Here is a 22881-nt window from a genome sequence, read left to right as displayed (position 1 = left end):
TTAGGTGAAGGGTACTGTATTTTAGTTTATGCCTCGCATCTTTAACTTTGATGAACAGTAGTAAAATAGAGTGAACTTTCCTTTGTTCCAGCTCAACATATAAACCTTCCACTCTTTACGTAGGAGTATTTATTTCACCATTAAAGCTTTTGTGAGGTGTAATCAGCCTCCGCTAGTTAGCAGGGGAGGTAGCGGGGTGGGCTGGCCACCCCGCTCACACCAGCACTAGTGATAGACCATCACTTTTTATTTTGGCTTGGTAGAGTAAAGATGTAATTTTTCTCTCCTGCCAAAACCTTTTAACCGGTTTATGATTACTGTAAAAGCAACTAGCCTAAAGCTTAATATAAGGTCCTTTTTCTTTCAGCACTACCGTTCTTTGGGGCTCACGGGATCCCCGTGCTAGGCAAGTTAGCAAGAGGTCAATGACCTTGACTTCTTTTCGTCCCGACGTTCGCTCTGCTTCGGTGGGCAGGCAGGGTTGATCAGTTGCTGACAAGAATTCCTCAGAGTGACTTGTCGGGTAACCCCTGTGGGGTGAACCAAGAAATGAGCTTGGTTACATTTCACAGGCAACGCTTGATGTTGGCCTTCCACTTGATCTCAGCTCGTTGACGGGAAGTAGAGAGTGCTTCCCGGACGTTCACCTCCAGGTGTTGGATAATTTTCCCTTCTGAGGGAGAGTTAACCTCCACCAGGTGTTGAGCAACTTTCCCTTCTGAGAGAGAGCCCCTCCACCAGCCACTGTCCAGCAATCTTCCCACTTATGGGGAGTTTTGCCAACACCGGCAACAGAGGTTGGTCAACTTTCTCGTCTGCGGGAGAGACTGCCTTCACCTGTGTGGTTTCCCCCTTTGTGGGTTTCCTCCAGCAGGAATTGGATTTGTTCATGCTCCGCCCTTGCTCTTTATAATAAAGCTCTTTGGAGCTTGGTGACGGAGATAGGTGACTGCTTGCCGTTACTACTCATCGCCAACGGACCGTCAGGGTACAAAACGAGTCTTGTTGCAACTTCCCTCTGGGGTCATTGCCGCAGATGGTGACGACTGTCGGCCGCACTCTTCCATCGAATGAGGCTTGGTGACAGAGTTAGGTGACTGCTTGCAGTTCCTACTCATCACCGACGGACCCTTAGGGTACAAAACGAGTCTTGTTGCAACTTCCCTCTGGGGTTATTGCCGCAGATGGTGATGACTGTCGGCCGCACTCTTCCATCGAATGAGTGTCATGTGCTTTAACTCTTCGGAGTTATTGTCGACATCGTGCCTTTGAGCGCAACAAAGCTCTTAGAGCTTTTTGAGGCCAAGTCCTCCGGGACCTGTGCCACTTTCAGCCAGCAGTGGTCAAGTTCCTGAAGTCACCGTCACTCGGTTCAAGCCCGTAGCAGATTTCTTTGAATCCAACCTCTTCTGGGGCATGAGGTGTGGTCTCTATGAGAAACTGGCAGGAGACGGACCTGAGAAGACGGATCTCAAACGGAAATCTCCGCCGAGGAATTGACCTCCTCGGGTCTTCCCCGGATTAGACATTGCCTTCAGATGCATCAAAAGAAAGGGGGAGGGGCCATGCTGTACCACTTGGCCTCAGGGATTTGGTCAGAGTCCGAATGGTACCGTCTCTTAACTCTACCAGAAATGAGGACAGACTTCTACGGACAAGGGGTATCACCCCCTCCGAGGAGAACTCAGAATTGAGCTTCGGCTCGTTTCTCAGGCAACACCTGATGTCAACCATCAAGTTTAGCTAGAACTTCTGGACGGGGGACAGAGAATGCAGCCAGGGTGATTGCCTCTAGGTACTGGAACTCTCCCTTCTGAGGGAGAGTCCCTCCAATCACTAGACAACAATCCTCCTGCTTGTGGGGAGAATCGCTTACTACAGCAGCAGATGTTGGTCGTGACTTTCTCATCTGCGAAAAAGACTTCCTTCACCAGTTGGTATCCCCTTCGGAGGATTCCTCCAGCAAAGAGAGGTATTCACTCACTCCCCTACCAAGGGAGTAGTCCTCCACCAGCCACTAGGAGAGAAAGTGCCCCTTTTCCTGGTTGATCTCCCCTCCAGCAGATTCCTCCGGCGCGAATCGTATTTATCCATCCCCCGCCCTTGTTCTTCAGGAGCAGGCCATCCTCGTCTTGCTCAGCAGATTCATTACTCCCCTTGGCTCATCTGTAACTTGTGAAAACTCCCTCAGCGACTCTTAACAGTGAAATGTGAACACCTTTCACAAAGCTGTATCTTTGCTCTGACTTCATGTCTGGAGACTATCCAGCTTCTCCTCTCTCAGAGAGTTCTTTCCATAACAAGTTGCGAACTTGGAACTATTTACACTGATTGGCCTGCCAGCACCTGTCTCCCAAGAAGTCCTGCCTGCAAGCAAATTGGGTGCTCAGCCCAGGTGTCTGAACGAGCGGGGTAGCCGGCTACCCTCCACCCATCCCGCTAACTAGCGAGTTGGGTGATTACCCCTCACTGAAAGTCTTATGTCTTGTCTTTCAGCTTTGCCGAAAGTCATATCCCCCTATGAATAGCTCCAGGTTTGTTTAGTTAGGAAAAATTTAAATTACCTCCAAATTTGTCATTTGTTCCGTAACTGGAATACAAACCTACACTATTTATTTAGGGGTATTACTTTTTGCAAAGCTGAAATGACGAGCCATTAAAATTTAGCGAGGGTTAACTACCCATACCGCTAGTTAGCGGTAGTTGGGGTAAGTAGCTTTCTACCGCTCCCACTCACACACTGGTGATTTAGCTCACTTAACTTTTGGCTCGGATGCAGACCGGCTGTATCCGCTCTTCCTCCTCGCCTATTTTGGACTGCCATTAATTTTTGTCTTTCAACATAATTTTTCTTATATATACTGTATACGAAAACATTCTTAATGTTTATGTATATATATATACATAGAAATGTTGAAAGTTTCCTTTTCAGTGTTTGTGCTGTGAGTGTGATACGTATACGACAGGTTCTCAAGACACTTGCGCAAGGCCGGGGAATCTTCCCTTCTGTCCTCTCCCCCCTTGTCCATCAGTCTTCCCGTTGGTGGATAACCTACCATTGACTCGGCCGCTGCCGCATGGGAATCGTCATCGTTTGGACCCTCCTCATTCAACTATTGTCTTCGCCTTTCCCTCTTCCGAAGGAAAACATATGGATTACTGAGCGAAGGGAGTGTGGCCTCTCAGAGATTGACTACAGTCTTTCTCTTCTCAAGGCCGTTCACCTTTCATGGGCCTCCGACAGTGTACTAACGGGGGGAGCACCTTTCTCGTTCGCGGGTTAGGTTGTGCTTCTTATTGTTTTCTTATTTATTTTAAGTGAAATTATAATTGTTTGTAATTTAACTTTTCAGCTTCTCCGTGGGGTAACACTTCCCTTCGGAGGATCAGTAGTTTTTCCTATTAGTGAATATTTTTAGCTGATTTAAATAATTGTAATTCTTGTTTTATTACAGTTACTCTCCACTCCCCTTCTCCCGTCGATGTTGACCGGGGAAGGGAGGGAGCAGTACTTATTTTATGTCTGTTCCCTCGGTGGTCTCCCTTCCCGTCGCGAACTAGGTGTTCCTCCCGAGGGAATTTTCTGTTACATAATTTATTTTATTTTTCCTCGGTTAACGATGCAGTTTTCTTTGTTCGACTAAGAGTGCCAACGCAGCAGAGCTGTTCCGTTCACGCCTGGGGAATCTGCTGTCACTGCCGTCCTTCAGAGGACGTCGTCATGGGCGTCATCCCTTCTCTTAGAAGTACGCCCATGGCAACACCTGATCAGCACTTCATCTTCGAGGAACTAGCTCCAGCTATGCTTCCTCAGGTAGCGCTCTTGTCAGATCATCTTAGAATGCTACCAGGAGTTTCGCCTCCAGGGGTTGGACAACTTTCCCTTCCGAGGGAGAGTTTTCCTCCCCAGGTGTGAGGTTTTTTCTCCCTTCCGAGGGAGAACTTTCTACATCTTCTTCATCACTTCACTGACTTCGACTGCTGTTGCTGTCTTCTCCTAGACTACGCTCCCCGGTTGCTGAATTTCTCTTCCTTCAGGGCCGAAGCATAGACTTAGGCAAGTCTCTCCTGCGAAGTGATCACCTTTCTCGTTCGCGAGAGGGGCCACTCATAGAGACTCCTCTTTGGAGGATTGCTACTGCTGAAGGTCAGCTTGCTGGTCCACTGGCCCTCATAGGCATCATCTGTTTCTGGACCTTCAACTGACGACGCTGCAGCTAGTCCTCGGACTTCGGTCCTGGACTCTGATCGTTCGCGATCTCCATCGGTGGATGTTCGCCCTTCCAAAGGACACATCCCAGATCCTGATCGTCCTACCAGCTGACCTGCCGACCTACTAGTGCAACATTGCCACAGAGAGCAACGTTTGCCAGCTCGCCAGCGCTCACCAGCCAACCTATGATCGCCGGCGCAACAGAGCTCACAGAAACCTCAGCACGCACCCGTGCTACTTCGGTTTCCTGCTTGCCCAATGATCTCCTGCGCGCCAGTGCTCTCCTGTATGCCAGCGCTCTCCTACACTCCAGCTATCTCTTGCGCGCCAACGATTTCCTGTGCGCCCCTGCGCGTCAGCGCTCTCCTAAGCGCCAGAGTTCTCCTGCACTCCAGCACACTCCCGCGCACTTGCGCCATCGCTGTCCTACGCGCCAGCGCTCTCCTGCGCGCCAATGATTTCTGCGCACCAGCGTTCGCCTGTGTGCGAGCTCTCTCCTGCGCGCGATCACTTCCCTGCGCGTATGTCAGTAGTCTTCTCCGCGCACACTCCTGCTCATTTTTTATGGAGACTGCACAACACCCTGTACTGGGTGCCAGTGCTCTCCTGCACACTTGCGCTCTCAGATCCAGCACTCTCCTGCGCAATTGAGCTCTCAGATCCAGCACTCTCCTGCTCACTTGCGCTCTCAGATCCAGCGCTCTCCTGCACACTTGCACTCTCAGATCCAGCGCTCTCCTGCGCACTTGCACTCTCAGATCCAGCGCTTTCCTGCGCACTTGCGCTCTCAGATCCAGCGCTCTCCTGCGCACTTGCGCTCTCAGATCCAGCGCTCTCCTGCGCACTTGCGCTCTCAGATCCAGCACACTCCTGCTCACTTGCACTCTCAGATCCAGCTCTTGACAAAGAGCCAGCGCTCACCTGCGCACCAGCGCGTGCCTGCTCGCCAGCGCTCTTCTGCGTACCAGCGCTCTCAGATCCAATGCTCGCCAGTGCACCAGCTCTTGTCAAAGAACCAACGCCCACCTGCGCGCCAGCGCTCTTCTGCGCACCAGCGCTCTTCTGCGCACCAGCGCGCCAGCGCTCTTCTGCGCACCAGCGCTCTTCTGCGCACTAGCGCTCTCAGTTCCAATGCTCGCCAGTGCGCCAGCTCTTGTCAGAGAACCAGCGCCCACCTGCGCACCAGCGCTTTCCTGCTCGTCAGCGCTTGTCAGCGCTCTTCTGCGCATTCACCGAAAACTGCGCTTCAGCTTAAACTGAGCCCGAGCATCACTCGCGCAATAGGCAAAAAGAATGAAAACTTTTTGACAGGTCAACATTGCCCCATTCCTCTCCCCGCAAACGCATTACAGCATGGCCGCCGTGAAAAGAGAGAAGAGGCTTCACAGAAGGGTTCAAGATCCCGAAGATTCCATCTTCCAAGGGGAATCAAACGCATCTACCATCGGTCGAGACTCTTCACAGGGAACCCTTGGTCCCTTTCTCTTCAGGAGTTTTTCCTGACAGTACCACCGTTAGCAAACACAATCTGAATGTTGCAAACGGCATATCATTATCTCGCAAATCTCTAATTACCAATTAGAAATCATCAATTGACTGAGCACTAGATCCCTGTTTCCTTATCGCTAGCTCGCCGATCACCAGATCGGCAATTGCTAGCACATCTCTCTCTGATCTTTGACCTCCAGTCTCGCCAATTGCTAACAATCTCCGATTACTTGCGTGCCAATCGCCGATTGCTAGTCAATAACCAATAACCAGTCATCAGCTTGCTGATCACTAGATCACCGATGGGCAGCTCGTCTTTCTTCGATCATCGACCTCAACTCGCTGATCTCTGACCAGCCAATCGTCAGCTTGCTGATCTCTGATCAGCCAATCATCAGCTTCCTGATCTCTGACCAGCCAATCGTCAGCTTGCTGATCTTTAGCTCACCGATCACCGGTTCGCGATCGATCGCTAATTATCAATGGCTCACCATCACCAACTGACTATCATTAAACCATTCTGCTGTCTCTCAGGGCTCTCCAGGCTGATTAGCAACTCATTAATTGCCAACCTTCCTTGGCCGACTGACCAGACAGCCTTCATCTGCCTGTCAGTTACCATCTTCGGCTCACAGATCACCGATTCACCGATCATCGGCAATTCTCCATTCACCAGCAGTTCGTGACTCGGACTTACTAGTCAACCTCTGCCCGTGGTTCCCTAGATCAGAAGGCATACAACACACTTCTCGCTACTCGCCGTTTGCCATCACACCAATCCACTAAAGCGATAGGCAAATGATCGACAACCCCCATCAACAGCTTGTCGACAGGTGACTATCCAACTGCACAGTAACCACGATACCCAGCCGTTAACCATTGATTAATATTCGCCAGGCTAATGCTGCTCCAAGGGATAGCATCAATCCCATCAGGGCACATGGTAGAGTTAAGTTTTTCCTTACTTCTATCAGTTAAAGGAGTTCTCTCCCTGGAAAGAATCTGTACACAGGGTTTTGCGTCCCATCCTTTACGCCACGAGTCAAAACCCCAGCGTCAACAATCTCCCATGCGAAAGGATCTGCAAGGAGCTGCCCCTTTGTGTTGATGTCCACACCATGTTGGAGTTCGGAAAAGGGCTAAGACCACAGGTCTTCATTTGCGCGCTGGACCGAAAGGATGCATACTTCCAGGCCAAACCATCCATCTTCTAAGGAGGATTGAAGATCCAGTCTAGACAAACAAGAAACACCAGTTCAGGGCACTGTGTTTCGGTCTTTCCACAGTAACCATCCTGGACTCACGGGATCGGCTTCTGTCTCCTCCGTTTCTGGACGACTGACTGACCTTAGCAGACTCGGTGGCAACTTTGCACTTACCGTAACGTCAAGTATTTTTACCAAGATTGGGTGATCATGGTAAACCTGTGGAAGTCTTCCCTACTTCCCTCTCAGAAGACTGGTGTATCTGGGAATGATTCTAGATACCAAATCTCCACAAAACCTTCCCATCAAAGACAGGCGTAGAAAAGTTACAAGACCCTTTCTCAAAACGAGGAAAACTCCCAGCCCAGAGTGACTATTTTTTACCTCGAACACCTATCATCTCTAGCCTGTCTAGCCTCCAACTGCCGCCTCAATATTTGTTTTCTCCAGGGGCGGCTTGAGTCCAATTGGAATCAGGCCTTCGATTCCCCAGACATTCTGACCCCCTTGGGACCAGAAGTTTGGACGAACCTCAAGGTATGGGTGTTAGTTGAGAATCTATGGAGTGGTATAACCTTCTCATCCTTCCCCCACCCCTCGGACTTGATGCTGTGCTTAGACACATCAAAAGAAGGGAAGAGGGACCATAGTGCTGAACCAAACGATCTCAGGCCTCTGGACAGAGTCCGAAAGTACCTTCACTTAAATATCTTAAGAGATGAAGGCCAACTTTCCGGTCCTTCAACAGCCTCATCAGTTCCTAACGGGCCATTCAGTGGTGTGATGAGCGACAACACCACATAGGGGCTCGCATCAGCAAGCAAGAAGGAACTTGCTTGCATCCTCTTCCCATCTAACAGTATAGATATTAAGATGGGCCAAAGTCAGTTTAGTACCACTGTCAGGTCGTTTTATTCCAGACCAGAGTAATGTGCTCGCCGACAATCTGTGCATAGCATCTCAGATAAGGTGTACTGAATGGTCATTGGATCACCTTGTAGCCGTCAATGTCCCGACTTTACGGGGTTCTCCAATTATGGATCTGTTCGCAACACCCCTGAACCTCAGGCTTCTGCTGCTCCCCAGTCCTAGACCCCAAGGCTCTCTGGCAAGAAGCATGCCAACAACGGCATGTCTAGAGAAGGGGTACTCAAAAAGGCTAGAACATCAGCCAGCCTCTCAAGGGCTCTCATAGCTCCGCCATGGCATTACGCAGAACTGTTTCCAAACCTTCTGCAGCTCCTGATAGAGCCTCCAAGAGAACCCTCTCCATGTCACAGACAACCACACTTCAACATCTACCAAAAGCTATAGCTTTGCTATGATTGTACGCCTGGAGGCTACCCAGTGCCTCCTCTCTCACAGAGGCTTTTCGCAATAAGTTGCGAAGAGGTTGTCTAGATATCTGAGGAATTCCTCAGCATCAGTCTACCAGGAAAAGTATAACGTCTTCTGTGGTTGGTGTCATGGGAAAGTGTATCTCAACTCGATACCTCTATTCCAGTAATAGCAGAAACCTCGAGTATATGCAAGAGGAAAAGACCCCCCTTTTCAGTTTCAGCAGGTAAAGACGATCACTCAACTTTGAGCCTCGCCTTCAAACTGAAAGGAAGGGACATCTCCTCATCTTTAGATCTTTCCTAACTCATGCGGACTTACAACTTACCTTTTCCCTGTCGGAATTGAGAGCTCCCTCTCGGAACATTGTTCAAGTTCTCCAGTCTCTAAGGAGACCTCCTTATGTTCCACTTCACCAGGCAACAAATTTCACCTGGTTTAGAAGACAGTGTTCCTACACACTTTGACAGCAGACAAACGAGTCAAGGAACTTCATGGTCTCTCTTTCGACATCGGCGATTAATGAGAAGGGTGAAAGGCAACATTCAGTTTCGTCCCCGAGCATGTTGCCAGACACAGACCCCAGAGGTGACGGATCCTAGACAAGTCTCCACTCGGTAACTGATGATCCGGATCATCTGTTACTGTACCCGGGATAAGGTATGAGGCTCTACCTCAAGAGAATGGCAACAGCCCATCCGGGTCCCTTCTCTTGTCATTAGCACTGGGAGAGACAACAGGAGGATCACCAAAACATCATCTCTGCAGGATTCACAGTGTCATCAATTACGCCCTGAATCCAGATCCTCATCCAACATGTCGACTCATGATGTCAGGGGCATAGCTATGCCCCTGGCCCTTCTAAGCAGATTACTCTGTGATGCAGGTTTTACAAGCAAGGGTGTGAATGCTCCAGGTGACTTTCACAACCTTTCTCCTGCAAGACGTGACCCACAGCAGCTGGTTGTATACCTCAAGCTCCTTATTGGATAAGTAGCAGAAGGTTAAGGGCACTCTTACCCGGTTTTAGTCTGCGTGAATGAAAAGATTTGACTGGCTCTTATTCTTTTCTTCATCCTCCCCTCTCTTGGGGAAAGCAGCATCCTGGGTTCTTGGGTTCTTTGCATAAGCTGACCTCAAACCACTGCAGGTAAACCATGCTCCCTTGTGTACCTAGTATTAAGCTAATACTGTTGCGTCCCCCTACCTTGGCGATGTGGTATTGGGAAGTCTTGGTTACAACAGTTTTTCCTACAAAAAGACTGAATAACTTAACCTAGACAGTCACACTTCTAAATATCTCAACACACAGCTTGCGTGAGCTGCGGACCTTGCTTAGCAAGGTTTTAGCGAGGCGCAGGGACTTTATTTTGAGTACTAACATACTCAAGATAAGGAACCCCCGGGTTAAGCCAAAATCCAGATTGGCTGGGACGTCCACCCTTCCTATTGGATGAGTCACCCCTAAATAAATAGCGCAGGTTTGTATTCCAGTTACGGGACAAATGACAAATTCGTAGACAATTTGTATTTTTCCTAACGATACAAACCTTAGCCATTTATACAAACTTTCCCGCCAGCCCTATCCCCCTTGAAGTCCTACCTCCAAGCAAAGTGAGCTAAATCACCGGTGTGTGAGTGGGAGCGGTAGCTAGCTACCCCCCTAGCGGTATGGGTAGTTAACCCTCGCTAAATTTTAATGGCTCGTCATTTCAGCTTCGCAGAAAGTAATACCCCTAAAGGTTTGTATCGTTAGGAAAAATACAAATTATCTACAAATTTGTCATTTTTGGGGCATAGACCACACAGGAATGGCTATTTTAGGTAATAGTTTCTAAAATTTTAATTTTATAGTTACTGAATATAAAATTTGGGAAGACATTTTAATTTTCTGAATATTCTTAATCTTGTATAGACATAGTGAACAGTAAGTTACATTCACTGTACCTTGTGATATGTTGATGCTATAATTATATGTTACACTCTAAATTTAATATTATATCCTTTTTATCATTTGATATTCTTGACAGGCTGGTAATCTTCGGCAATGACTATCTTCAATCTATACATTTTTGATCGGAATGGTCAACTCCTAAATTACACGGAATGGACTCGTCGAAAACTGTCAGGAATGACAAGAGATGAGGTTAGAATTTCAGCTTAATTTAATTTTGCTACTACACGTATTCAAACCCTCGTACTTTAATGGGAGTATGATTTTAGCGAAGCTGGAACTTGGCTGTTAAGATTTGTAATGAGGTGCTCGTAGTTACTGTGGGTTGTGGGGATGTGCAGTCCCATCCCCTGCCAGCACACTTTGACTTCAGCTGCTGAGAAGAATGGACACAGTCTCAGTACTAACAAAGCTATGCTGTCCTAATTACTGTAAATTCTTTCTCTTTTTTCAGAGTGATAGCGTTTGACTGACCATAGCATGCTGGCTTGCACAGGTATCCCTGGCTGCAAGTGTGGCAGGTTCATGAGCAGGACTGAGGTGGATCCCCATTCTTTGTGTCCTATTTTCTATGGGTGAGGGGGGGGGGGGATGACTGAGTACATTCAACCCCCTATGATGTGTGCAGGGAGTGGTCAAAGGATGAAAGGAGGAAGAAGTCTCAAGTCGGATTCATCACCTTCAGGGTCTTCCAAAAAATTGAAGAAGTCCACTAGCTCTCACTTCTTGCCCTCTGGAACTCAAGCTTCTGCTCCTTCTTTGTCTTCCTCAGGTGGTAACCCATAGAAGTATGTTGGCTTCGACTTGCCCTCACGGCAAGCTGCAGGTAAGGTCGACTTACCAGCATTGAAGGAATTATTTCCTGCCTTTCTCATAGCGAGGTCTCCCCCCCTAATAACTGTAGGGGCATTTTTAGGTCTGAAGGGTATTCTGTCAGCAGAGAAGCTGCTGCAAGCCCTAACTAATATTAAAACTCCCAATTCTTCTGCTCCTGTACCTTTTTCCTCTGCTGATCCTGTGAAGTTTTTGACCTGACCCACTGTCAACTAGGCCCAGGCTACTGAAGTTGATCGTCGATCGTGAATCCTTGCTTTCTGTAGCCTCGTCACCTTTAACAGGAAAATCCCTGACTAAGACTTCTGAGGAGGGAAGGGCACAACCATGCCTTTCCTCTCCTTCCAGCCAAATTCCTTCGACCCTGTCCTCTGCCGCTAAGTCTTCTGTGGACTCTGTCTCCCAAAGGCGAAGAAGAGAGAAAGTTTTACATGTGACCAGCTCTTTCCTGTTTCCCCTTCATGTAAGTGTGACAGGTGGTGCTGTGTCTCCTTAAGTGACATTCTCCTCTGCTCCAATTTCAGACACACGTCATGCTGTCCCTTCTTCAGACTATGAGACTTCAGGACTTTTCAGGGAAGAGGATGAGAGACCTTCCGACTGCTACAGTTAGAGAGACTACTCTAAATTGTCATGCTCAAGTGCACCTGTACTCATAAGATTCCCTTATGAGGGTTCTAAAAGTGCAAAATCCTGAGAGGATAGCCCTATGCATGTACGATCATCTCATCAGCCTTATACTGTATGTCTTTATGTACAAGGCTTTTACATGCAAAGCCTCCATGCTCAAAATTTGCTTCTCAAGCATGGCTACCCCTATGCACACGATCTCATGAGAGCTTATGATCACATTCTAGTTAGGCTAGAAACTTTGGAGCGTCTCACCTTAAGTCTCCACATGCCAGGTCTCCTAATGTTAGATCTCCAAGCGAGCGGTCCCCACGTGCAAGGTACTCGTGCTAGCCATCCCCATGTGCTAAGTCTCCATTCATAGAGCTCCTGCAGACAGTAAATCCACGTGTTGAGTCTCGTTAAGTGCAGCTCTGTCATGAGCTAGGTCTCCATGCTCTAAAAATTCACATGCAGTACCTTATTACTTTGCGTGCTAGTTATCCTTGTGCTAGGTCCGCAGAAATTCACATGGAGAAATCTCATACCTTATTACTTTGTGTGCTAGTTCTTCACGTGCTAGATCCCCATAAATTCACATGCAGAAACCTCATACCTTAGGACTTTGCCTGCTAGATCTTCATGTGCTAGATCTCAACGTACAGTACTGGATTCCTACACGCTATGTCCCCACAATCCACACACTGAACCCCTATGTGCTAGGTCTCTATGAGTGGAATCTCCTCGAACCAGAACCTTATTCACTGGATCCCCTCGCGTTAGATTCCTAAACGCAAGATCTCCATAAGTGGAATCTCCTCAAACCAGAACCCTACCCACTGGATCCCCAGGCATTATATCCCTATGCACCAGATCTCCATGCTTGGTACCTCCAAGATTAAGAACCCTATGCGCTTGATAACCATGTGCTGGAACCTAACATAATGGACTCCCATTCTCTAGATCTCCACACGTAGGGAGGTTAACATGCTCTTAAAAACTTTCAGCTAATTTAGGTCACATTAGTGTTCTCCAAGTTTTAGGTTTTAAAAGACTGAAGTTATGCACTCATTCTCCCAGTGTTAGGCCAACTCGCACTAGGGTTTCTTGTGACTAGTCCTCACACGATCGTCCCACACGGGAATGTTCGTCAGTGAGAACCTCCTATATTCACTTAGCAGGAGACATGATTCAAAGCCCAACAAGAGTTAAGGAGTAGATAGCTCTATCTTGTACCCCTAAGTATTCCTTGGGTGACAGGGAGATCAACACCAAATGGCATTCTAAAGTTTCAGTTAAGAGACGCCCGTCTGTCTGATACCCATATGAGCAAGAAAGAGTCCTCTCAATTGGACAAGTAGAAGGTATCCTCAAGGCCACCATAGGGACTACTCAACCTTGACAGTCCAAGGACAAGTCGGTTGACAAGTTATCCTGTGAGCCCTTTAGTGGTATAGGCCTTCATCCCGTCACCCAAGACTGAGAGTGTTTGACTAATAAGGAAATAATGTCCTTTAGAAACTGCTTCAATTTCCTCAGGATATTATTATTATTATTATTATTATTATTACTATTAATAGCCAAGCTACAACCCTAGTTGGAAAAGCAAGATGCTATAAGCCCAAGGGCTCCAATAGGGAAAAATAGCCCAGTGAGGAAAGGAAATAAGGAAATAAATAAATGATGAGAAAAAATTAACAATAAATCATTCTAAAAACATCAAAACAGATGTGTCATATATAAACTATAAAAAGACTTATATCAGCCCGTTCAACATAAAAACATTTGCTCCAACTTTGAACTTTTGAAGTTCTACTGATTCAACTACCCGATTAGGAAGATCATTCCACAACTTGGTCACAGCTGGAATAAAACTTCTAGAATACTGTGTAGTATTGAGCCTTATGATGGAGAAAGCCTGGCTATTAGAATTAACTGCCTGCCGAGTATTACGAACAGGATGGAATTGTCCAGGAAGATCTGAAAGTAAAGGAGGGTCAGAATTATGAAAAATCTTATGCAACATGCATAATGAACTACCGCTAATTGAATGACGTTGCCAAAGATTGACATCTAGGTCAGGAATAAGAAATTTAATAGACCGTAAGTTTCTGTCCAGATCTTAGGACCAGAGAGGAAACTGGGAAACCTGAGACTATCCTTCAAAACAAATCAAGGCCTCTTCCTTCCCGAGTGAGGATCCCAAGGACACAATATACCCTTCAGCTTCCAGTTCAGGATAAAGAGAATCAGAAACTAAATCAACCTTTATTATTATTATTATTACTTGCCAAGCTAAAACCCTAGTTGGAGAAGCAGTATGCTATAAGCCCAGGGGCTCCAACAGGGAAAATAGCCCAGTGAGGAAAGGAAACAAGGAAAAATAAAATTTTTAAGAAGAGTAACATTAAAATAAATATCTATACAAACTATAAAAACGTGAACAAAACAAGAGGAAGAGAAACAAGACAGAACAGCTTGCCTGAGTGTACCCTCAAGCAAGAGAACTCTAACCCAAGAAAGTGGAAGACCATGGTACAGAGGCTATGGCACTACCCAAGACTAGAGAACAATGGTTTGATTTTGGAGTGTCCTTCTCCTAGAAGAGCTGCTTACCATAGCTAAAGAGTCTCCTCTACCCTTAAGAAGAGAAAAATGGCCACTAAACAATTACAGTGCAGTAACCCTTTGGATGAAGAAGAATTGTTTGGTAATTTCAGTGTTGTCAGGTGTATGAGGACAGAGAAGAATCTGTAAAGAATAGGCCATACCATTCAGTGTATGTGTAGGCAAAGGGAAAGTGAACCGTAACCAGAGAGAAAGACCCAATATAATACTGTCTGGCCAGTCAAAGGACCCCATAACTCTCTAGCGGTAGTATCTCAACGGGTGGCTGGTGCCCTGGCCAACCTACTACCTACTACCTTCATGAAGGTCTTATCTCTCGTTAGAGAATTTAATGACGTAGTGGAGGCAACCAGAGCACCAGTCAAAGGTGGGAAGAACTCCATTGTTCCGTGCTTTGAGGCCCACTCTGAAGCTATCCTGGTCTGAACTGACCTGGGAAGTAATAAACAGAGTAGACTTCTAGGTCTCAGGGCCAAGCAACTCTTTACATTCAGGTCCATCGTAAAAAATCGTACATCATGTGCTCACCAGTCAGAGGAGATTGTATTTTGTGAAGGAGGCCATCCTTTCCTCTCTACTTATTGCTGTGGCAGTGACTACGTTAACATCTGGGACCTCTGTAGAAAAACTTGGCTTGTAGTTAACAATTTTCTTAGCGTCCGAGTTTGCCAGCATAGAAATTATCTCTGTGATGAGCTTCCAGGAAACCTGGTTGGACTACTGGTCAGGGGGAGTGACTTACTTTGCAGCTTTTTAGAATCTGGCAAATCCTGAGAACAAGAAAAAGTTCACTGTCATTTATCAATCATTTTGGTGTCCCTCAAGGATCCAAGATCGCCCTTTAGTTGCCATGGTTGAAAATTCCTCGCTGGGCCAGGGACAGAGTTTACTAGCAGATCTCTGGATCTGAGAATTCTTTTCAGCCTAACTAGTTGAACATCTTGCCTCTCACTTTTTCTTAGCAAAGGAGATTCCATGTGCCCTAGGGTGTGAATCCATACCCTTTCCCTGCATTCCCACCCTTCGTGGCACAGCAATAAATCAGTGGGCCAATTGAGTCCTGAAGAGGAGAGAGTAAGTCATCTCCCCTTCCTCAGGAAAATTGGACAGTTGAAAGCATTGGCTCTCTTTCCACTGGACATAGAGGCAATGGCAGAAAGTGGAAGAAGGCTAGATATAACTCCTCTATCCACCTGCAGTCACCTTTAAGGGTCCAGGCCTTTCATAGACAGCTGTGTTGAGACATTCGGTCCCTGCCACACCATTGAGATGAGCTTTGAAAGAAAGCTCTGGCTGCCTCTACAGCCTGATCTGCATCTCCATCTACTTCTTCCTTTGAGGAAAGCTGTGGACAATGCTCCACCCTTTCGTGACCAGCTTGGCCAGTTTAGGAGGAGCGGTAGAGGTAAGAAGGGAAAAAAGGTGCGATGAAGTGGGTTATCCCCTCCTCCAGCTGCTGTAAATGGCAAGATGCTTGTCATGCCATTAAGCAACGTGGCAGCAACATGGAGCAGAATAGTGGCTGGTGGAAGTCCTTTTGAATGGATACCACCTGCCCTTCATAGTTCTTTATCCTTCTCTCACTTGCACTCTGTTGACATGACATTCTGGAGTTTTCTTTAAAATCTCCGAAAACTCTAGCCTTAGCTATGAAGGTGGAAGCGATGGAGGAGATGAACACGTTTGAAGTCATAAAAGATGGTTTTCTTGGCTTCTACAGTCGACTTTTCATGGTAGAGAAGTCGGCTGGGTGTAGGAGACCTGTCTTCAAGCTCTCCACTAAACAAGTTTGGTCTTCATACCTTGTTCAGGGTGGAGATTGCAGGCACCTAGCAGTCTGCCATCAGAGAGGAATACTTCATGCTTTTTGTGGACCTGAAGGATGCATACTTCCAGATACCCATCTATCAGTTTTACATAAGGTGCCTCCACTGTTTACTTGGGGGTAGTAGTGTACCAACTCAAACCCCTGTGCTTGGAACTGTCTACCACCCCATGAGTGCTCAAGCTAGTGTTCACGCTGGTTCGCAGCTTGGGCCCACTCGAAGGAGATGCGCCTCTTGAAGTATTTTGACGATTAGCTGGTCCTGGCTGCCACTAGAAGGTAATTGCTTCAGGATTGGGACAGACTGCTTTAATTTTGTTATGATTTGGGGATCGTGGTCAATCAGGAAAAGTCTTATAGTCTCACTCCTAAACAGAGAGTGAAGCACCCAAACATGCAGATACAAGGCAGCAGCGAGTGTCTTTCCATGAGATGACAATATCAAGAGGCTCAGGGATATGGTACATCTGTTCCTACACAATCAAGAACTCTGGGTTGACAGTGGTAATGTCTTCTGGAACATCTTTTCTCATTGGAGAACATGTTCCTCGGTCACCTCAATGGTGTCTGAAGATTCACTGGTCAGCAGGCAGCAATTTCCCTTCCCTTTCAGTCCCAATGAAACAGGATGACCTTTCCTGATAGTTGAACGATGGAACCTAACCATAGGAGTTCCACTTCACTCCCCACCTCTAGAGATGATGCTATTTTTAGACACATTAAGGGAGAGGTGGCGCTCACACATGAGGAATCAGTTGCCTTGGGTGTGTGGTTCCAGAAAGCACTTGCATACCAGCCAGGTGGAAATGTAAGCAATGGATTTGATTGGAACTCTGTAGTATTGATCAGTTACAACACTATGATTGTGGCTTACGTCAACAAGCAAGGAGGCACTGCCACTTCCAAGCCTTGCGAGTTGCCAAAGTACACATCTGGGGAGTGGTCAGCGTAGTAGAATTGTTAGCGAGGTTAATTCCAGAAGGAAGAATGTTCTAGCAGATGCACTCAGTCACCAGGGGCAGTTTGTTCAGAATTTTCCCTATTTCTTTGGGTGGGAGAATGGCTTCTGGCTCTTTGGGGATTTACCTTTTTGGCACTTGGCTGAACAGGCAACTACCAGTGTTTCTCCTCATTCCCAATCCTTTTGCGGCATTCGAAGATGTCATCCAACACCCTTAGTACGATTGATACTCCTACACTTTACTATAATTTCAAGCAAATTGTCGGCTAATCAACTGAGGGTTGATTGTGCCAGGCCTTAGGATGACCTTGGTGGCCCCCAGATGACCACAAGATGAGTGGATTCATGTTCTGTGAGCATGTTATTTCGAGTTCATAATTAAACTACCCTTAGCACACTTCCAAGGAAGGTCTCATGCTCAGATCATGGACTCCCTTGTCCTTTTTTCCAAGAGAATAGCCTCAATCAGAAGCATCAGCAGGTCTTGGTACAGTTTGGCATATGGCCATTTGGGAGCCACCAGGGATACCCTTAGATTCAAGCTTGTCAGCACCTGCTATTATCCTTAGAATCAGACAGAACGTCAGAAAGCGTAGACATTTGCATTGACCCACAGGCGTTAAAAGGCATCTTCTAGGGCCACTACTAGGGCTAGAACTGGGGAATAGGTGCAGGAACTTTTTTTGTTTAGATGGTGTTGAATGACGAGGAGTTGCACAAAGGGAGACATTTCTGCCAGTAGAGGATGAAGAGACTACTCTGCGCTTACCACTTGTCACTGGCACATGAGCTTGACGATGAATAATCATTTTCCAAGATTTGTATTCATTCTATGACTAATAATATTAATAGCAGTGTGCACATCATAAAATGGTCTCTATTGTTTGGTCTAGTACCTCAGTAGGATACACTACATACTGTCCACAAAATTTAAATTGAAATGTCACAATTAACTCTTACAATTATTCTTTGTAGTGGCTGTCTATCTATCTGTGGTACATCTTGAATCAAGACATCACTGAAAATGAGTATAACTGTAGTACAGTATTTCAGAATCTCCAATATCCCATAATCAGTGTGTACTCCTTATGTACTAGGAGAGGTCAGAGTTCTCCATTCTCATTATAAACTAGTTTTCTTCAGGTACAGTACTGTCATTCTATGTAGATCTAGGTCGTCATGCTTGCCCTGTTGTGTGCAGGGTGCTGTTGATCCTGAAAGACGAAGAGAGATGTGAGACAATTAGGAGGCTGAAAGAGCATAAAACAAAAATCATTCTGCAAAGACAAAAATATTTTGAAAAAATCATGAATCTTTAAAAGTAACTTGTATCTTCCCTAACTATAAATGATTACTTTTACACCGTGAAGATGAAACGTAAAGGGAAGACTGCAAGGAAACCTTGGTCCTTACGAAAGGAAGATCTTGTAGTTTGTGCCTGTGATGTGAATAATCATAGGTTCTTCTATCATCTGTATCCTGGACTGGAAAAGTGGGAATGAAGCAGATGCAAGAAGTTATGTAATTCAAATGACATTAAGAAACAGGGGCAAGAGGTCCAATCACGAGGTTTCTGATCTCGTGGTGTATGTTCAGTAAGTAGAAGATTGTTTCCATAGTGACTGGTTGCACCAAAATTGCACAAGTGGTAACGGAGCGAATAGAGACTGATAGCGATACAGAAGGCCAGGTTTGGGGTGTTATCTCGGGAACTTTCCAAAAAGGGAAGGGAAGGAGGGAAACACCTATCCTGTGCAGAGTGTGTATGTTCAGTTTTGTACAAGATTGAGCTGTGAAGGCAGGTGTGTGCACTCCTATAACACGTACCAAAATGTATTCTCGGGAAGGAAATATCCTGGTATGAAACTTTGTCTTGTTTCTTACTGGAGAACGTACAAAGACTGTATATTCCTAAGTGGAAAAGCTCATGGTATGTGCCAATGGTTATCTCGACGTTCTTTAAAGTTTGGGCATCACTGAAGCGTCATGGGATTGTCCCAGTGCATTAGAGAGAAAAGGATAGTTGCTAATGTCCTGACCAACAGTGCTTGCTTGATCTTGCATGTGATTTACACTAGCACCAGAAACCTGAGCTCAGTTATCTCATACCGAAACATCTTCTTGAGAAGGGGAGGGATTTGGTACGGCGCTGCTTCTCCTAGGAAACTAGGTAGAGGAATAGGTTAATGTCTCTTGAGACTTGGACTCTTACTCATATATGGGGGAAGCTTAGACAAGTCTCGTATGACTGAATGAGTGGTCTTAAGCGATGATTTTTTTTTTTTTCTTTTTTTGAGCTGTTGGTGTTGCGTCTGAAGGCTTATCAGCTCATGAAAATCCTTCTAGTGTCTTCTTGTAGTGGACCAAAAACAGAATCTGAACGAAACTCTGTAGAGGATGTGATGACAACTTGAAGTTGACTTCACAGAGGCTTACGTGCTTTTAGCTCCTGTGCCCTCATAGGTAGGAGAAGCACTAATAGCTTCAGTTCGTGATGGGAGAATGTAACAATGTGGCACTGAGTGGCATGTAGGCCTGTGGGTGGTGGAGTAGGCTTACCAATGATGGCACATACGAGATGGGGTGCCTTGATGATTCTTGGGACATTCAGGTCAGTCCTGAACTCATTGTCTCTTGGGAACTGTTGGAAGGAAGGATCGAGGGTCTTGGAACTCACTCTCGTACTAGAATAAAAGCTGGTAACAGGCACATGAACACCTGTAACACACACTGCTCAAAGCAGGATATGATCTTAGTACGTACTGCTCCTCCTGGTACATACCGTACTTTCGTACATGGTGAGAGATTATTGGCAACACGCAGCTACGTTGATCGGACATCTTAGGTGACATATTGATCTATGGGTGAAGTTGCAGAGTTTTGTCGAGGGCATTGTATTCGGAATGAAACTGAACCCAGGTTCAAAAGTGGCACATATTAATGTTTCATTTAATCAGGACAAATTTCAGCACACACCACTTCCCCCTCTCTCTCCCGAATGAGATATTGTCCAGGAAGAGAAAGAGGGCAGAGTGCTGCATTCCAACCGCTCTCATAAGAAACAGAGCACAGGTAGCAATCACCTGTACCGACACATATACTCTGGGATGAGAACATTCCTGGTACTTAGGAACTCATTTCTTGGTACTCTACAGTACTGTCTTTCCCATAAGGAGATAAACGGTAAAAGTCATATGTACACGACACCTATCAAGCAGTCTTCCTGGACTAATATGAGGACGTCTTTCGTCGCCTATCTGGAAGACTTCCGAAACACTAAAGAAGGAAAAGGAAGAGGGGGGCTGCCCTAGTCCTGATGAAGGAGCTATGCTATGCGCTCGGTCCTTTGCAAAATCGGCTGGGTGAAGTAGGTATGCTCCTAGTAGGTAGAGGGGAAGACTGATCACTTAGTGACTGGCCACACCGAGACTGCTCAAGCATTGATGGAGTGTGGACACCGGAGGTAATCGTTGATGTAGCATGGACACCGGATGGGCCTTCCCTACCACCCCATTAGCTACTGACACATTAAAATTTTGACAACCGAGTTCCAGCTACGCTGAAAAGACTCCTATTAAAGTACGTACTTTTGTATATGTGTAGGAAGAAATCAGTGTATACTAGGTCCAGGCAATTACCAGACTTGTGAGTAGCCTCAATTATAATTTTCTCACAGCCTGATACAGAAGCAAACTCCAAAGCTATGGTTATCAGTATAAGAAACGTGAACATCAATGCTTGTAGAGTCACTGATTGATCATTGTCATTGAAAGAACCTTGCATGTTTTGTAGACAAACATCATCTTTATGTCTATTAAGATACCTGTAACTGTATGAATTTGATATGGTCCACTATACAAGTGTCAACCTCTTACCCACATTGACTTTTTACAGTATATTGCATTGTGTTTAGTTGTATTAAATATCTTATGGATAAGTCTGTACCTTCTAGCGATGTCCTTTTTTTTGGTAATAACCAACCATTGACTGACTTTTTGAGAAATTGTTCCAACATGGAGTACTTACCTCGAACTACTTTTGTAGGAGGATCTGGGATCTCCTTAATCACCGACCAAGAATTTTGCGTAGTTCCCCCTCTCTCTGCTACCTTGTAGGGGCGCTTCGGGGCGGAAGGATACTTGCCCTGGAGCGACCCAGGGGCAGCGCGCGAGGCCGCGCTTGTTAGCTCGTCAGTAAGCGTCTGGTCGCGGCGTAGATTACATCTCGCCGCTCTCTCTCTCTTATCCCGTCCGATCACCCTGTGTACCCTGTGTTCCTTTGTGTTCTCCATCCCTTGTCCCATGTGTTCCCGTGTGTTCCTTTCCCTTGTGTTCCATGTGTTCCCGTTGTGTTCCTCACCTTCCCCTTGTGTTCTTGTGTTGTTTGCGTGTTCGCTTTCACCATGGAATCACAGCGTCGCTGTCCCGGGGCCCAAGGTGGTAAGTCTTGCAGAGCATGGCTCTCGAGGCCCGAGGTCGACCCGCACACCTTGTGCTCCTCGTGTCGGGGGAATAGGTGTTCCCCGACCTCCACGTGTCCTGAGTGCGAGTCTTGGCCGGAGCTGCAATGGACCTTGTTCGCCAGGAAGAAAAAGAAGCCAACCAAGAGATCTCGAAGAAGTCGGACAGTGTTTCGCCGCTTACGTTGCCCTCAGCCCAATCAGAGAGGGGTTCTCCTTCGTCTTCCCCTACCCAGAGTAGGGGACGAGGTAAGTCCGTTTCGGGGAAACGGCCCATTGCCGTTCCCCATGAGTCTGATGTCGGGGAATCTGTGGATAAGGGGCCTTCGCAGACGAGTGGGGGGTCTGCTAGTTTGGCGGAAGTGTGTAGTAGACGACGACATGGTGCCCGCAGGACATGTCTTAGATGAAGACCCGGTGTGGGGGAAGCCCGAATCAGCGCCTACCCCCACGCCTGAACAGTGTTTTTCAGGTTCAGCGGGTTCCGGGGGTGGTCGGAACAAAGAAAGATGACCCACGTGCTCGTCGGACCCTGACTCCATCGTGTGGACAGCACCCAGGACTCCCTTCAGGTCCCCCATGAGGATGGAGGGGTAATTCGACTGGTGGTTCACCTCTCGACCTGCCATCCGCTCGGCCCCGGTGCCAGCAACGATGCTTCCGCCGGACTTCATGGAGCCCTTGTCCCCGAGTTCCAGACCAAGGACCCCAAGGAAACTTGTCATCGAAACGGACGACTCAGCAACCTCGTATTCCTCCGACGACTACTCTTCCTACAGCTCCTACTCGTCAGACAGTGCCAGTGAATGGGACTCCAGGAGGAGGAGGAGATCAAGCTCCCACGTCAGCCCGACCAGGAAGAGGTCGAGGTCCTTGAGGAGGAAGTACTGGTGGAAGTCTTCTTCTAGGAAAAGGTATATCACCGTAGTCCGACACCGTAGGGAGTCGAGCAAGAAGGTTGCTGCTCCAGTGCCTTCCTCGGTGGCTGCTGGAGCCGCTTCCGTACCCTTGCGCAGTGTCTCTTCGGCTCCGCCCGCCAGACGGGTGCAGCCGTTGGCACACTTTCAGCTGCCCCGTCTTAAGTCGGCGGCTCCACCCGTGTGTTGGGAACTGCCGCTGGTTAGACCCAGCGGCTCAACTTCTGTATCTTTCGTCGCAGCAGCCCCGGCCAAGTTTCGGGATGCACCACTGCCGCGACCATCGACCAGCTCCGTCCGGATAGCCCCGGGAAAGGGTAGACCCATGACGGCTACCTCCGCTCCGGCAGCTCTACCCTTGACGGGGGCAGCCGCTCCACCACCCATCCAGGAGGGGAGGGATGCCTCCGCGCCTGCAGATCCCTCCGTGTCCGAGGAACCCTCCGACGT

At 47.2% G+C, this 22881-nt stretch overlaps 1 protein-coding gene across 2 annotated transcripts in view; it reads left to right on the top strand.

Annotated features, from left to right (window-relative positions):
* Bet5 (blocked early in transport 5) overlaps positions 1-22881 on the top strand; it is a 60709-nt gene that overhangs the window by 1926 nt on the left and 35902 nt on the right. For both annotated transcript variants that reach the window (XM_068380350.1, XM_068380351.1), the window contains exon 2: positions 10275-10390. In XM_068380350.1, the coding sequence (XP_068236451.1) occupies positions 10292-10390 (99 nt within the window). In that variant the 5' untranslated portion in view covers positions 10275-10291. The remainder of the gene's footprint in view (positions 1-10274; positions 10391-22881) is intronic.

This window comes from Palaemon carinicauda, chromosome 9, assembly GCF_036898095.1.
Source record: "Palaemon carinicauda isolate YSFRI2023 chromosome 9, ASM3689809v2, whole genome shotgun sequence".
Lineage (NCBI taxonomy): Eukaryota > Metazoa > Arthropoda > Malacostraca > Decapoda > Palaemonidae > Palaemon > Palaemon carinicauda.
This window is presented reverse-complemented; position numbering and strand designations above follow the sequence as displayed.